The following is a 13,660-nucleotide window of genomic DNA, read 5'->3' as shown; positions in this document are numbered from 1 at the left end:
CATTCTGTTAGTATACTGAACCTGGTGTCGTCTTGTTTGTTCATAATGTTTAGGTAATTGAGGAGCCTGTTCTAGTGTGTGTGTGTGTGTGTGTGTGTGTGTGTGTGTGTGTGTGTGTGTGTGTGTGTGTGTGTGTGTGTGTGTGTGTGTGTTGAGGTAATGTTAGCTCACTTTGGGTAATAGCAGGTTCAGTGAAAGGATGTTACATGTCAAATCAAGCAAATTTAATATAATCACCCAAAAGGCCAAGTTACTAACTTTTCAGAAAGTTACACATTTTATGCCTCCAATGCCGAGTATAGTCTCTGGTCTGTGGTCTGTGGTCTCTGGTCTGTGGTCTCTAGTCTCTGGTCTCTGGTGTCTGGTCTCCGGTCTCTGGTGTCTGGTCTCATGTCTCTGGTCTCAGATCTCTGGTGTCAGGTCTCTGGTCTCTGGTTTCAGGTCTCAGGTCTCTGGTGTCAGTTCTCTGGTCTCTGGTGTCTGGTGTCTGGTCTCAGGTCTCTGGTGTTAGGTCTCTGATCTCTGGTGTCAGGTCTCAGGTCTCTGGTGTCAGGTCTCTGGTCCCTGGTGTCTGGTGTCTGGTCCCTGGTGTCTGGTCTCAGGTCTCTGGTGTTAGGTCTCTGATCTCTGGTGTCAGGTCTCAGGTCTCTGGTGTTAGGTCTCTGGTCCCTGGTGTCTGGTGTCTGGTCCCTGGTGTCTGGTCTCAGGTCTCTGGTGTTAGGTCTCTGATCTCTGGTGTCAGGTCTCAGGTCTCTGGTGTCAGGTCTCTGGTCTCTGGTCCATAGTTCCATAGTGTTTCATGGCTCCACTCTGGTTCACTCTTCCAATTTCCAACTGCGGGCTTCAGTGACATCATGGATCTGCTTTAAAGAGCATCTCACACACACACACACACACACACACACACACACACACACACACACACACACACACACACACACACACACACACACACACCCACACACCCACACACAAACAATACCCAAACACTGCTAAACAGCCCTATGGACATCTTTTCATGTGCGTCTAAAGTCGCTTGAGATTCTGAGCAGATTAGCGATAAAATAATCCACTAGGGTTAGGAAGAGGGAATATCAAAGGAAGTAAATGAAAAGAGAGGTGGGACTTTTGCACGGTACCACATACACGTGAGACGTGAGAACGAGCCTCTCCGGCCAACGTCCCCTGGCCTGGCCATATGCCCCATACAGCTAAGAATGCTAATAACATGCAAATGTGTCAAAAAATGCTAATAACATACAAAAAACTAAATGCTAAAACATTCCCCCTCATCCACGGCACGTGACCTAAAGTCACACCGCACGCTCTCTTTTCACTTATGTTAGGAGGTTGTTAACATTAGCCATTGGTGCAGGTTATTTTTAAAATGCCAGTATTGGCATCTTATGTCATTTGAAGCAATTAACAAGCTTCAGTTGCCTTGGGAACAACACTTGTTTTCTAGTTGACACTCAGTCTACTTTTGGGTCGTCCATGGTGAGGCAGAGGGGAGTCGCACTCCATTTAGACCATTTAAATCCATTTCTACGCTAACAGCGCGCACGGATATCTCAAATCCGCCTGTCTGTTTTTTTTGCGTTGCGAGACGGAGTTTATACTGAAGCTGCTAATCTCTCTTTAATGCTCCACATTGCTGCGCTCCCTTCACTTCCTTAAAGCACCGCGAGCAATTTTGCCAGTCTTGGCACCAGAAGCACGAGTCAGGCAAAGGTCGGAGCCGTCTGGTAGCTCGCGCTGGGACGCGGCTCGTAATGACGAGACGCCGAGATTCCGTGCGGGAGGGGAGCAGGTCGAGCTGCGCACTCGGACGTGATGGCGCTCGGTTGTTGATTAATGCGCAGCCTAAAAATGGGGAGGGGGACATCACTTCTCGGACCTAAATGAAGTGCTCCGCTGGCTCCGAACAAGAAACCATCCTGGAATGACAAAAGACCAACGGAAAATTGCAAAATCCACCATTACAAGTCGTTTTCCGTGTTCCCCCTGGGGGTCCTGGCGAGGCTCTAAGGCGACATGTAAAATGCTGCTACATTCCGAGCTCATTCTGCCTCCTACGGAGATGGTTCGCACTGGTCCATCAAACCCGGGGGGCTGGACAGTTCCGTGTTTTTGTAAAGGGACGAGCTGCTTCTAATGAGTACAGAAATCAAGGCTGTCTGCTTGGCTGACATTATATATATATATATATATATATATATATATATATATATATAGGTAATATATTGCACAAACAGTAACGGTATTTTTCAAACATTAGGTGAAATATTTACGTTTTGTGCAGATAATGTGACAGTCGTGTTTTTGTTCCACCTTGAAGCAGGCATGTATAATTTTGCCCTTTTAGTGTTTTTTTTTTGCTTTCTGACTCAAGATTACAATATTTACACTAGTGTTATACTTACTTGGTGCCAATGTTAGTCCAGTGCCAGTATTAGTGTGATGAATGTCTTAAAATATCCTGTGTTCGAATGCATTTAAATGTCCTTTTTGTGACTAGTATATGGTCATGTATGACGCGTAAATACCTTTTCAGTGTCTGTGCTGCAGGTCTATGAGATATGATACTTTTGTAAATGTTAGCAACCCCCCCCTCCCAGCCCCCGGTGTCATGGCAACACTCCATCCCCCTCCATCCTTCAGGGCCCCCTCTGCTGCTCCATTGTTCAACCCAGAAAGTTGGGAATGGCAGCTGAGTGCAGTAAGTTACATTGGACATAACCTGAGGCTGCATTACTACCTGTGTGATTGTGATGGGAAGGCTTCCAGAGAGGCAGGGGTGTGGAGACCATCTTCATGGAGACCAGTTCTGTGGAGACTGCTTCCATGACGTTCACATTAATAGACTTACCCTGGAACATGTGCTACGTTTTCACAGTTATATATATAAAAAAAAACGAATAAATTCCCCACTCGCCCTTCTCTGGGTATACTTTTCTTTTCAGGCTTGTGTCCTCTACCAGAGGTCTGGGAGCTTGAGGGTCCTGTGTGGTATCTTAGCTGGTCCCAGGACTGCACTCTTCTGGACCGAGATCTTGGGGTTTGTTCCTGGGATCTGCTGGGCCGTTCTCACGGTCCCTAGTGCGCCGATTACCATGGAAACCACTGTTGTCTTCACCCTCCACATGTTTTCCAGCTCTTCTCTCAGTCCCTGCCGTTTCTCAAGCTTTTCCTGTTCCCGCTTCTGCTGGTTGTCCATCACTACTGTGTCCAGTTGGTTATCCATTACCATCTTGTCTGTCTGTATCCGGAAATCCCACAGGATCTTAGCACGGTCATTTTCCACCAGCTTTGGCGATGTGTCCCACTTAGATCTTGGAACATCCAGCACAGATGTTTCTGTAACCTGCATTGTAGTACAGACACTCACAGACATTTCAAAGAGAGCAAAGATCCTATTTATCATGTCATTCACTTGGTTATGGTGTTCCATGGACAATCTGCCTTCTGGCATCTTGCATCCCACTGTTATGTGCTGTTATGTCACTGTTATGTGCTGTTATGTCACTGTTATGTGTTGTTATGTCACTGTTATGTCTCAGGGGCATCTTTGGACAGCCTGCATCTGGGGTTCTGTCTGGTGTGGTAGATCCAGCCTCTATTGATCTGGTATTCAGAGCTTGTTCCTGTGCAGCCATGATTAGTGTCTCTGTGCTGTCCTTCAGTCCAGCCATTGGTAGGATTCTCCATATCAGCCACTTCCTCTATCTGCTACGTGTGTGTGTGTGTGTGTGTGTGTGTGTGTGTGTGTGTGTATGTATGTATATATATATGTATCTTTTTCCACTCTGTCATCAAGCTTCTTTTCAAGGATCCAATCACTTTTAATGCTGCTTTTAATACTGAGCTACTACCAGCTCTTTGATAGTCTGTGGAGGAATTACCACCTGTCATATGACCTGTATGGAGAGGACCTGAACATGGCCATGATCTCCTTTCACGGAGATGTTACGAAGCTCGCCAGGCTGTGTGTGGACACCAGTCTCTCGCGCCCTGTCGCAGACGCTCACTTTTAGTCAAGCAACACTCAGCATTCAGAGTAGTTTCAAATGGCTTTAGGGTGTTTTTTGTCCAACTCTTGGTTTAAGAGTTACAGACGATGCAAAAACGATGCCCTGTAATTACTCCCCGAGGATCTGAAATCCTTTTAAACTACTCTGAATGCTCAATAAAAATGTAGTTTTTTTTAAATTGCAACAGTGGCACATTCCTTTCAACGTTGAAGTTGAGCTTCCTTTTGGATTTGAGGTGTTTTTTTCTCCCTGCTGGAACAGAGATGTCAAATACAAGTCCAGGGGAGTAACGGCGTTTGCCGTGGAGCTCTCTGCACGAGCCCCCCCGCCGTACTGCAGGTCGACACCCAGTCCCTGAACACGGCACGGCGCGGAGGACACCACTTGTCCTCTGTCTCCAGTCTTCCTGTCGTCCCCTTTTTAAATGGCCTAAAGAAGAGAGAGTGGGGAAAAAAAACACCGGCAAACTTTCTTTTTCCCCGTGGAGCTACTCAGACATCATCTCCTCTCATCAGTGGCTGCCTGACAGGTACCTGCTGATATGTCACTTCCTTCTCCTAGAACAGTTTTTGAAAATTACCTCCCATTTTCTCCTTAAGCTATGATTGTTTTACAAAAAAGGGTGGGGGCTAGCGTGGGGGTCCTGTCTTTTTTGAAGACTTTAGTCTCCCTAGTCTCCTGGCGGGAGAGTTGTGTTGCTCACAACACTGCATCTAAATAAAGAAAGTTCTGGAGTGATGTGGTGCTCTGCAAAGAACATGTTGCAACAGTCACAGTGCCTGTCCCTAAATGTTTATGTTATGCAATCACAATGTGGTTAAATAATCTTGAATAATCCTGTGCTGTGTGTGTGTGTGTGTGATAAAATGCAGTGTCTGGGTAGCTGCAGCGGTGGTGTTTTGCTGGTTATTTTCAGTGTTCCCTGATACGCCCTTGTTCCGCACTTCACACCAGTCTCCTGCAGAGACACGCTACTGCTCAGTCACTGCATCGCTGCTTGTTAAACAGGAAGTGTGGGCGGGGCCAGGCGGGGGTGTGGCTGAGCGGTGGGTGGCCTCACAGATGCTCTCCACCCACCCACCAGTTCCCCTGGTTTATGATCAGCTCAGTATTGGAGAACATCCAAGGCCTCGTTCAAAAAAACAAAAAACAACAACTCCCACCCAAAAAACCCCAAACAAACAAAAACAAGGGAGGCGAAGCTGGCCAGCTCGGCTCTGGAAGTCCCAGGGTTAGCGTGGGACTGATCTCCAGTCTGCTGAAAGGGGGAAGATATGCAAAGAGGCTGAACAATACTGGCAAACAGGTACATCGCGATATTGTAGTTTTGGGGATAAATAATGCTAACAACCAAGAAAGGACTCCAAAATAGCTCTCTCTCAAAATTATAGGAAAGTACACCAGGTTTCCAGAGAAACAGGATCGTTCAGACAGAGGTCCTTCATCAGCAGTCCGAGCAATAACTCCATTAATATACTATTAATATAATCTATTATATATAGTGGAGTTAATTATCACTCTGACCAAGGAAAATGTGCATTCAGAGTAGGGTATTAATATAGATGTATTTTACAACACTAGAGAGGCAAGGAGCTGACTCCTTGTTGAGGCTCCTGGACAGTCAGAGAACGGTTGGCAGCTATTACGCTTGAACAACATCTAAAGCAGTTATTCATCAGACCAACACAATCGTCCTCGGAAATGTTTGAGAAGGGTCAAAATTCTCAGAGCACACAATAAAAATAAATATGACTGCTAATAATTGCTTGAAGGCTCCTTAGCGCGTCGTAGTTTTCTGCTGGCAAATACCGCAATGATGAGGAAACACAGCTGTAGTCCACACAGTCAGGCCAAGCACGGGTTCACCCACACCTTGTGCTCCTCACGAACCTCAGAGCAAACAGAGGATAACACATCTCTGCACGTCCTCTAATGGATGTTAGAGGCTGAACAGTCAGACACTGAACTAACAGAATATTGCATGGATTAGGAACAAAGACCCACTGCTATTTGTGCTGTTGGTGTCCACGCATTCAAGACTCCTGTCACCTCCGCTGAGCAGTTGTGAAAGTCTCCTCCGGCTGTGACGAAGCCCTCTGCTGCCAGAGTCTTGGTTTTTCCACTTTCTGATGGTACGGTGGAGCTGTAGACCTGTCCGGCATGTAGGCGGCTATGTGCAAAAGTTTCTGCTTTTTTGCGACCTTTGGAGGTTATCTTGCCCAAGTCCATCTGCTGCGCCTCAGCTTGGAATCCCGCCGATTAACCCGCGCTGATCGGAGGCAGGCGTCCCCTCACCCTCACCCGAGGACGCCGCCGCGGACCGGCCACATCCCTCCGGACTGAGAGACGGGCGATAAGCTGCCCAGGGCTCCTTCTGTGTGCGCGTGATAAGCCTCAGGAACAGAGCATTGCGTTAAAGCCACGCCGTGGGTGCGCACCTGCCTGCTCCCACCTGCAGAGGGCTCACTGGCTCGCGATACACTTCCAGACACGTGAGAGGCGTTCCGCCACAACCGATTCCGTTTTTTCGCTTATTCAGGGATCTTGTGTTTAGCCTAAGTCTTGTTGGTGGAAGTTCGCTTAGCGTATGCGTATGTGCTCAATTGATCCATCTCGAGGAGATTGGAGTGGTAGTAATTTTTTAATAACTCCACCCCGCCTAAGTGTTTGGGAGTCTGTATCTTTGTCAGTGGCGTTTGGCTTCAGCTGCAGGTGGACTGGAAAGTTGGCACGCCGGTCGGGAAGCAGAAGGCAGCTTTCCTGACCCTCTCTCCACTTCCACAGAGGAATTTTTGTACTTTTTGAGTCATGAGTGGAGAAGCTGAAGATAGAGAGAGGACTCTGCGTGTAGACCAGTCAGAGCTGGCCTCTCCAGATCCCAGCTGATTCCAGACTAAAAAAAAGACTTTTAGGGCCGATTCACTATGAGCCCTGCAACACTCCCAAAACTAGGCTTAGTCCTTTGTGTGGGAGCAGCCCCGATGTTTTCAGGTTGAGAAATCTGGCACATGTCTCTTCTACTGCCTTCAACTGGGCGTGCACACAGCAAAAAAAAGAAATAGAAAAATACCATTGCAAAATCTGCAGCAACTTTCACACTGTAAACTTTACACCAGTCTCCTCTGTCCACTGTAGTCATTCGTCTGACCTGAGCGACTTCGATGGCCGTGCAGCGCTCGGAGGAAACCTGCGAGGCCTTGGCGATGCTAGGCAGTACCTGGCCTGCTGACTCGCTGCGCTGTGGTCAGAGGGAAAGGACAGGGAACATTCTCAGCTGTCTCCACAGGGACCCCAGACCACGGACAGCAGACAGCACAGTCGGAATGTTCTTTCCCTGAATGGGATGTTCTTTTCCTGGTTGGAATGGTCTGACTGCAAGTCATGAACAGAGCTGGGCTGACACCGACGCGTGTGTGTTCCGGTGCCGGTGTGCCGTGACACTGAGAATAGGAGAGATTTTTGTAAAGTAGGGTGACACTCGGTGGAACACGCGCAGCCTAAGGAAGGCTGAGAAAGCTGACTAACAGACAGGCAAACTCATGCACATGCACGTCTGACATCATAACAACAACAACAACACAAAAAACGTGTTCAGGGATCCGAGTCCTGTGGTTTTGGAATAGGACCGGGGTTCAGGGAGAAGGTGTGAAAACATGGCCGACCTCCGCCTGACGGGTACACCCCTATGGCTACAGGGGCGTGAGACAGACCATCCTGGTCACGTTCTGTTAATCAGAACTGCTGGAAATAATAAACCTCTTTTCCAAACACACTGACGTTTTCTGGTATATATGCTGTTTTGATCATTTCCGTAACATACTGGTAATTGGCAGAGAGTTTGAACATAAAGAGATTGTGGAGAATTTCTCTCCGAATGTCTCACGTGTTTCACGAGAAAAAAGACGAGCGATCTCCTGACCTTGAAGGCACACTTGACCTTGAAGGCACACTTCTCTCTGTTCGTCACGCTCTTTCTCAAGTGTCATCATCTTAGCACATAGTATTAAACGCGGCTCTGAAACCTTAACAAATCACCGTTTTCTAGCCGTTGCGGTTAATGTTCCCAGTGTTGGATGGTTTTGTAAAGCAGGTCTGACTTTGACTGATTGCTTGTACTGGCTTTCTTATTCAGGGGGAAAATTGGCACCATCAGAGGAAATACACCTTGAAACAAGCCTGTGAGAGTAAACTTTGATCTTCTGGGGACGTGAGCTCTGTCCTGTCGGGACGTCTTCCGTCCCGCGGTCACTGAAAGTGACAGAGACATGCTGGAATATCATGTGGTCATCAAGATTAATCTTTTTAAAAGCTTGCTCCGATGCAAAGGCACAAATTTAAAGCGAATTTAAAGTTTGATTCTTTGGGGACAAATCTGAACCGTTGTTCTCATCAGTCTAGATTTGTTTAGAAACTTTGTTTATATTCACCTAACTAGGTGAGTTTTGTGTACAAGCTCTGTGCTTTTTCTTCTTTGTAATGTACTGAGGGATACTGCCTTGAAATAAAATAAGCACGATTTAAAATTTAGAAACACCATAAACCCTCACAGAACAGCAATTTTTTTCACAGCTTCTGTTTTGTGTAATCCGCTCTCAGACGAACGCATGATTAAAAAGAAATCTTTCACACTGGATTCCACTGAATGACTTTGCCTCTCTGAAACAGCCTGCTCATTTGACCTTAATGGCATGTAGGGGTTGTGGATATTACAGACCTATGGAGAACAGAAGTTTGCTTATCGTTGCCTTGGCAGCGAGTGGAAGTACAGGGAAAGTGTAAATGACTCGAAGCCACAATTAGAGCTTTCTATTGTGGCGATAACGCTGGGGTTGAATTTTTTTAAACATTAAAGGATGAGATTTGAGACACGTGTTGAGTTTTAACTTGCATTATAACTGTCTACAAATGAATGTTGGCATGTTTGCAGTTTTTCTGAGGTTATAAAAGTATATGAATAAATGTAGGTATAGTATGTGTGCATAAATGTAAACCAAAAGTGTAAAATCCATTTATATGTTGTTGTAGCTGTCATGAGGAAACATGACAATAACCTCATGATTCTTTTTCCTAAATGTGTCAAGATTTCAAGCTATGAAATGTTTGCTTAGTCATAAGAGCAAAATATCCAGGAAATAGGAAAAAAAAATCTTTGACCTTCAGAAGGCATCGTTTTTAAAGGGTGGGTGTGGGTGGGTGGGTGGGTGTGGGTGTGTGTGTGTGTGTGTAAGGCCAGCCTGAGATGGAGGACAACACAGGAACCCTGACACTGCATCAGGATGAGAGAAGAAGTTTCTCTTTCAACCTGGCTTTGACTCCGACTCTGTCCCTGACACACACACACCCCATCTCTGGCTCTCTCTCTCTCTTACACACACACACACGCACGCACCATTTCTGTATTTCTCTTTGGCTCTGTCACACACTCACACACACACACACACACACTCATTCTCTATATATTTACCATGTGGTCTCCTTGCCCTGCTGACTTCCAGGCTTCTCTTTGGATCTCCAGGCTCAGATGAGAGAACAGAAGCTGTCAATGCTCTCTGATATTTCTGCAGTGGACCAGGTGGTTTTTTTTTGTTTGTTTTGTTTCACCATGACTTGCAAATCCAAAGGCAAATGTTAGTGCCTCCTTCGTCTGGTCTTTAAGAACTACCTTCATAACCCCTCAGTTCAGCTCCTCTGTAGATCTTGGCCTGCCGAGCCAGACGATTATCGCTGTAATTGAAGCACTCTGAGACCTTTTCGCTTCGCTCCTTGGTGTGCGTTCCCGCGTCGAGCACATCAGGGCCGTCCTGGCTCCCAGGCTCCCAGGACCGAGTCAGGGGTTAACCCTGCTGGGCGTCGTGGAAATGCCAGCTCTGATGCAGCTGTGCTGTTTCTGCTGTCTGGCCCAAAGAGTAATGGTGCATGTTATCGTGAGGTCGGGAAAGGATGCCCAGATTAAACACAAAAAGAGAAGAGTTATTTTTGGGCCAAACACCGAGAGTCAGAAATAATAAATGGCCTTTAAGCAGGAACTGAAACGTCTCAGCTGCCGGTTCAAGGGCAGTAGGGAAGGAGGGTTTATTTAGGCTGCGTTATTCTCATACCGAGATACAGGCTGTCCTTGAGGAATTCCTTATCACCACCGCAAAAAATTTGGAGATGTGTATTAATGGCATCTGCAGAGGCCGTGGCCTGGTGCCGTGACCCGCCCTCCCGGACGGCCACACGGCCGCGCACTTGGGAGGTGGGAGCACACCAGATGGCGCTCGGCTTTCACGGGCTTTTGGAGTCCAGTGGGCCGCCGCCTCAAATCCTTCGGTTCGGCGCCGGCGGAGCAGAGCATGCTGCTGTAAACAGAACCACATGAAAAAAGATTTGGATTTTAATCTGGTGTGTGAAAGCCCCATATTTGCTTCCGGAAGCTGTGATATTTCTGCGGTGGATTGTACAGAATTGTAGCGTGTTTGGGAACAGATGGATAAAGTCATTCTGCCAGCAGTAATTAACATCTGTCAGCTGGATTCCTGAATTATTGTTATTAATTCACATGCTAATACAATCATTATTTCTCCCCAAAACTGGAAAATGGGAAAGGGGACGTCTGACTACTTCTCCGATCTCGGGCAGCAGGTGAACAGAAGCCCCTGCCGTGACGTGAACCGGCAATAATTGTCTGCTGTGGTACAGATTTGTTCGAGCATTTTTCCAGCATGTTGCTTCATTAATAAAGGTGTCAGAGCGAACCTGGGCGCTTCCAGCCGCAGGGGAGGGGGATCTCACAGTCACATTACTGTCATCGCTGGCAGGGGTTGAGTCCCACGGCAGCCTCGCCTCGCACTCCAGACAGTGAGTGAGCACGACCAGCAGGCCCGTGACAGACTGAAACCTAAACACTTCCTTAACCTCGATTTCATGAATGTTCCAGGAGACAATTCACATATAGTGTGAACAAAGTTTGAATAACCTTCATACGCTAATATTCTTGGGAATGAAAATATTGTAGGGCAACACTACATGTAGCATTGAATCAGATTTATTGTATTTCTAGTCCTCGCGTGATTGATAAGCCCAAACTGCTCTAATAATGCATGACCCGTCACAGTGAGGGCCAAAAAATGACACTTGCTATGTGCTGGAAGCTGTGAAATTACTCTGAAATCTGATTGCAAGGTTTTTCCATGAACACACTTCAGCAAGCGCGTGCTGACCCCGAAGGCACTACTGTTGCGCCGTTTAGTGCATGTCAGTGTGAACAGTCGTTCATTAAGGCCTCATAAACAAGCTTTTCAGCTGGTTGAAGCTGTATGTTTATTTTTGTAAAGAAATTAGAAATGCCAAAACTTTGGCTAAAAACGTTTGAGTTCCAGCAAGGTTTTTCCAGCTGTTGCCTGCATGAAGCACAGTAGATGGGAGGCATCGGTGACATAGTGGCGTGTGCGAGCAAGTCTAAGGACTTTCCAAGAACCAGAATAAAGGTCATTCCAAGAGTTATATTTTCATGGAAATTTGATTTTGGATGGATTTCTTATGTCTTAATATTCCTGTATTTCAAGAAATTTCAGCAATTTATAGAAGCCCATTTGCATGTTATGGAGCCACTCCGTCCCTGATTCGCCGCAGTTAAATTAGTCGTGAGCTTGCTAGCTAATAATTTATGAGCCTGTTATCTTGGGTAGTCTTCAGTATTAATATGCGTTAATATGGAATAAGATATCAGTTGCTTGTCACAAACCTCACCACATTATTGAGTATTTTGTGCCTCCCTTTGAGAAAACACTGCAAAGGAATATTATCAACTATAAATAAACAAGTTAATAAAAACACCATTAACAAAAGATCAAAGTCCTGCATGGAGTGTAAAACCGTCTCTCGTTTTCTCAGAAACCTGATTTAAGAAGTTGGTTTTCAAGCAAGGATTTAATAAAACAACATTTTAAGGTTTTGTCGCCTGTCAAAGGCTCAGCATTCATAAATCCATCAAACCCACGCTGCATCATTTAAGGTCTCTCATGATGAGTGCATCACAACATTATCAAATGTGTCTCTCGGCACTTAGAAAACCTGTTTCCAAGCCCTTCGCACTTGTAATGTGTCATGGTCTGGTGACAGCTTGCTTGGCACCAGCCCAACTGTTTTGAAACATGTTCATCTAGCAGGGAGGTTTTTGCGGTTTGTTCACACACGTTTATATGTCCATGCCCTCGGAGCAGAAAAAAACCTTTGATACACCGAGAGGTTGGGCAGTCTGCTGTCTGTGTCTTTTGACCATTTGTCCTGTGTGATTATACGTCCGTGCTGCTGACCACATGCAGTTGTGAGCTTCTTTCTTCTTCCTCTGGACCAAATGGGCGTTCGCCCAAATGCTTCCGCCCAGGTGCTTGACGGGCACCTGAGTGCTTACGGGACTGCTTTGATAGCCTCGGACGTGTTGAGAGGCTGACGAATAACGCATGGCTGATCTGTGCCGTATGTACTGATGCAGACGAGAAACGATGGGCTTGACAGACCTTCTCAGCCAGGTTTCAGGGTCCGTGCCCCACGGGTTTAGCAGGAGCGTCCGTCCATCCGTCCGTCCACCTTTCGCTGTTTGGAGTGTGTTGCGTTTTGCTATGGTGAGGCTGTCTGATTGGCTGGCACTGGCGAACTGACAGCGCCTTTTGTGTCCCGTCAGAGATCTCGGGGAACTCTGAGGACATCCCACTGGTGCGCTGGCGACAGCAGTGGCTGGAGAATGGAACGCTACTCTTCCACATCCACCACCAGGACGGGAACGTGAATGTGCCGGGGCTGGCAGCTACCGAGGACCCCGCCAGCGACATCGCCGAGGAAGAACTGCGCATCCTGCACATCTCCGTCATGGTAAGGTCCTTAGCGGCTAGACACACTAGCTGCGATTGGTCAGGGCTCAGATGTGCTTAGCCACACCTAGCTGCGATTGATCAGGGCTCAAACGTGCTTAGCCACACCTAGCTGTGATTGGTCAGGGCCTGGCTGTGCTTAGCCCCACCTAGCTGTGATTGGTCAGGGCCTGGCTGTGCTTAACCATACCTAGCTGTGATTGGTCAGGGCCTGGCTGTGCTTAGCCACACCTAGCTGTGATTGGTCAGGACCTAGCTGCACTTATCCATGCCTAGCGTTACTTAGCCCTGGCTAGTTTCACTTGGCCAGCGCCTGGCCTCATTTAGCCAGGGCTTGTCCGCAATTAGGCACACTTAGCCAGGGCTACATGCACTGGCTGGGAGAGGATTGGAGCCAATGGAGGTGGGAATGTCGGGGCAGGAGCCGTGGGCACCACCTGTCACCAGTCTATGGACTCATGGCCCGGCTTTGGACGCTTTGAGTGCCCAGAGAGAATGTTGTGTGCTGAGGGGCAGGAAGATTCCAGTCCAGCGCATCAGAGGGCGCTGTTTCTGCATGTAGCATCGCTGTTCCTAGCATAATAGTGCAGAACCTTAAGACAGTCCAAAACAGGAAGGTGTCATCAGGCTTTTAGACTGTTTAAATGCTGGGTCTGAGTGTGTAGGAGTTTATAACACATGCAGGTAGATGCTGACGAACTGCGAAAGGAAAGCTGTGGAGATGTTGCTTATTACATCTGGCAACGTCTGCCGAGGCTGCATGACATTGACCAGATG

The 13,660-nt window shown here is 47.2% G+C and overlaps 1 protein-coding gene across 4 annotated transcripts in view; it reads left to right on the top strand.

Annotated features, from left to right (window-relative positions):
- Positions 1–13,660, top strand: part of astn1 (astrotactin 1) — a 194,933-nt gene that overhangs the window by 21,622 nt on the left and 159,651 nt on the right. For all 4 annotated transcript variants that reach the window (XM_027011360.3, XM_027011363.3, XM_027011361.3 and 1 more), the window contains exon 2: positions 12,697–12,884. In XM_027011360.3, the coding sequence (XP_026867161.2) occupies positions 12,697–12,884 (188 nt within the window). The remainder of the gene's footprint in view (positions 1–12,696; positions 12,885–13,660) is intronic.

The sequence above is a fragment of the Electrophorus electricus genome, chromosome 20 (genome assembly GCF_041902795.1).
Source record: "Electrophorus electricus isolate QZ-2024a chromosome 20, ASM4190279v1, whole genome shotgun sequence".
NCBI classification, from domain to species: domain Eukaryota; kingdom Metazoa; phylum Chordata; class Actinopteri; order Gymnotiformes; family Gymnotidae; genus Electrophorus; species Electrophorus electricus.
This window is presented reverse-complemented; position numbering and strand designations above follow the sequence as displayed.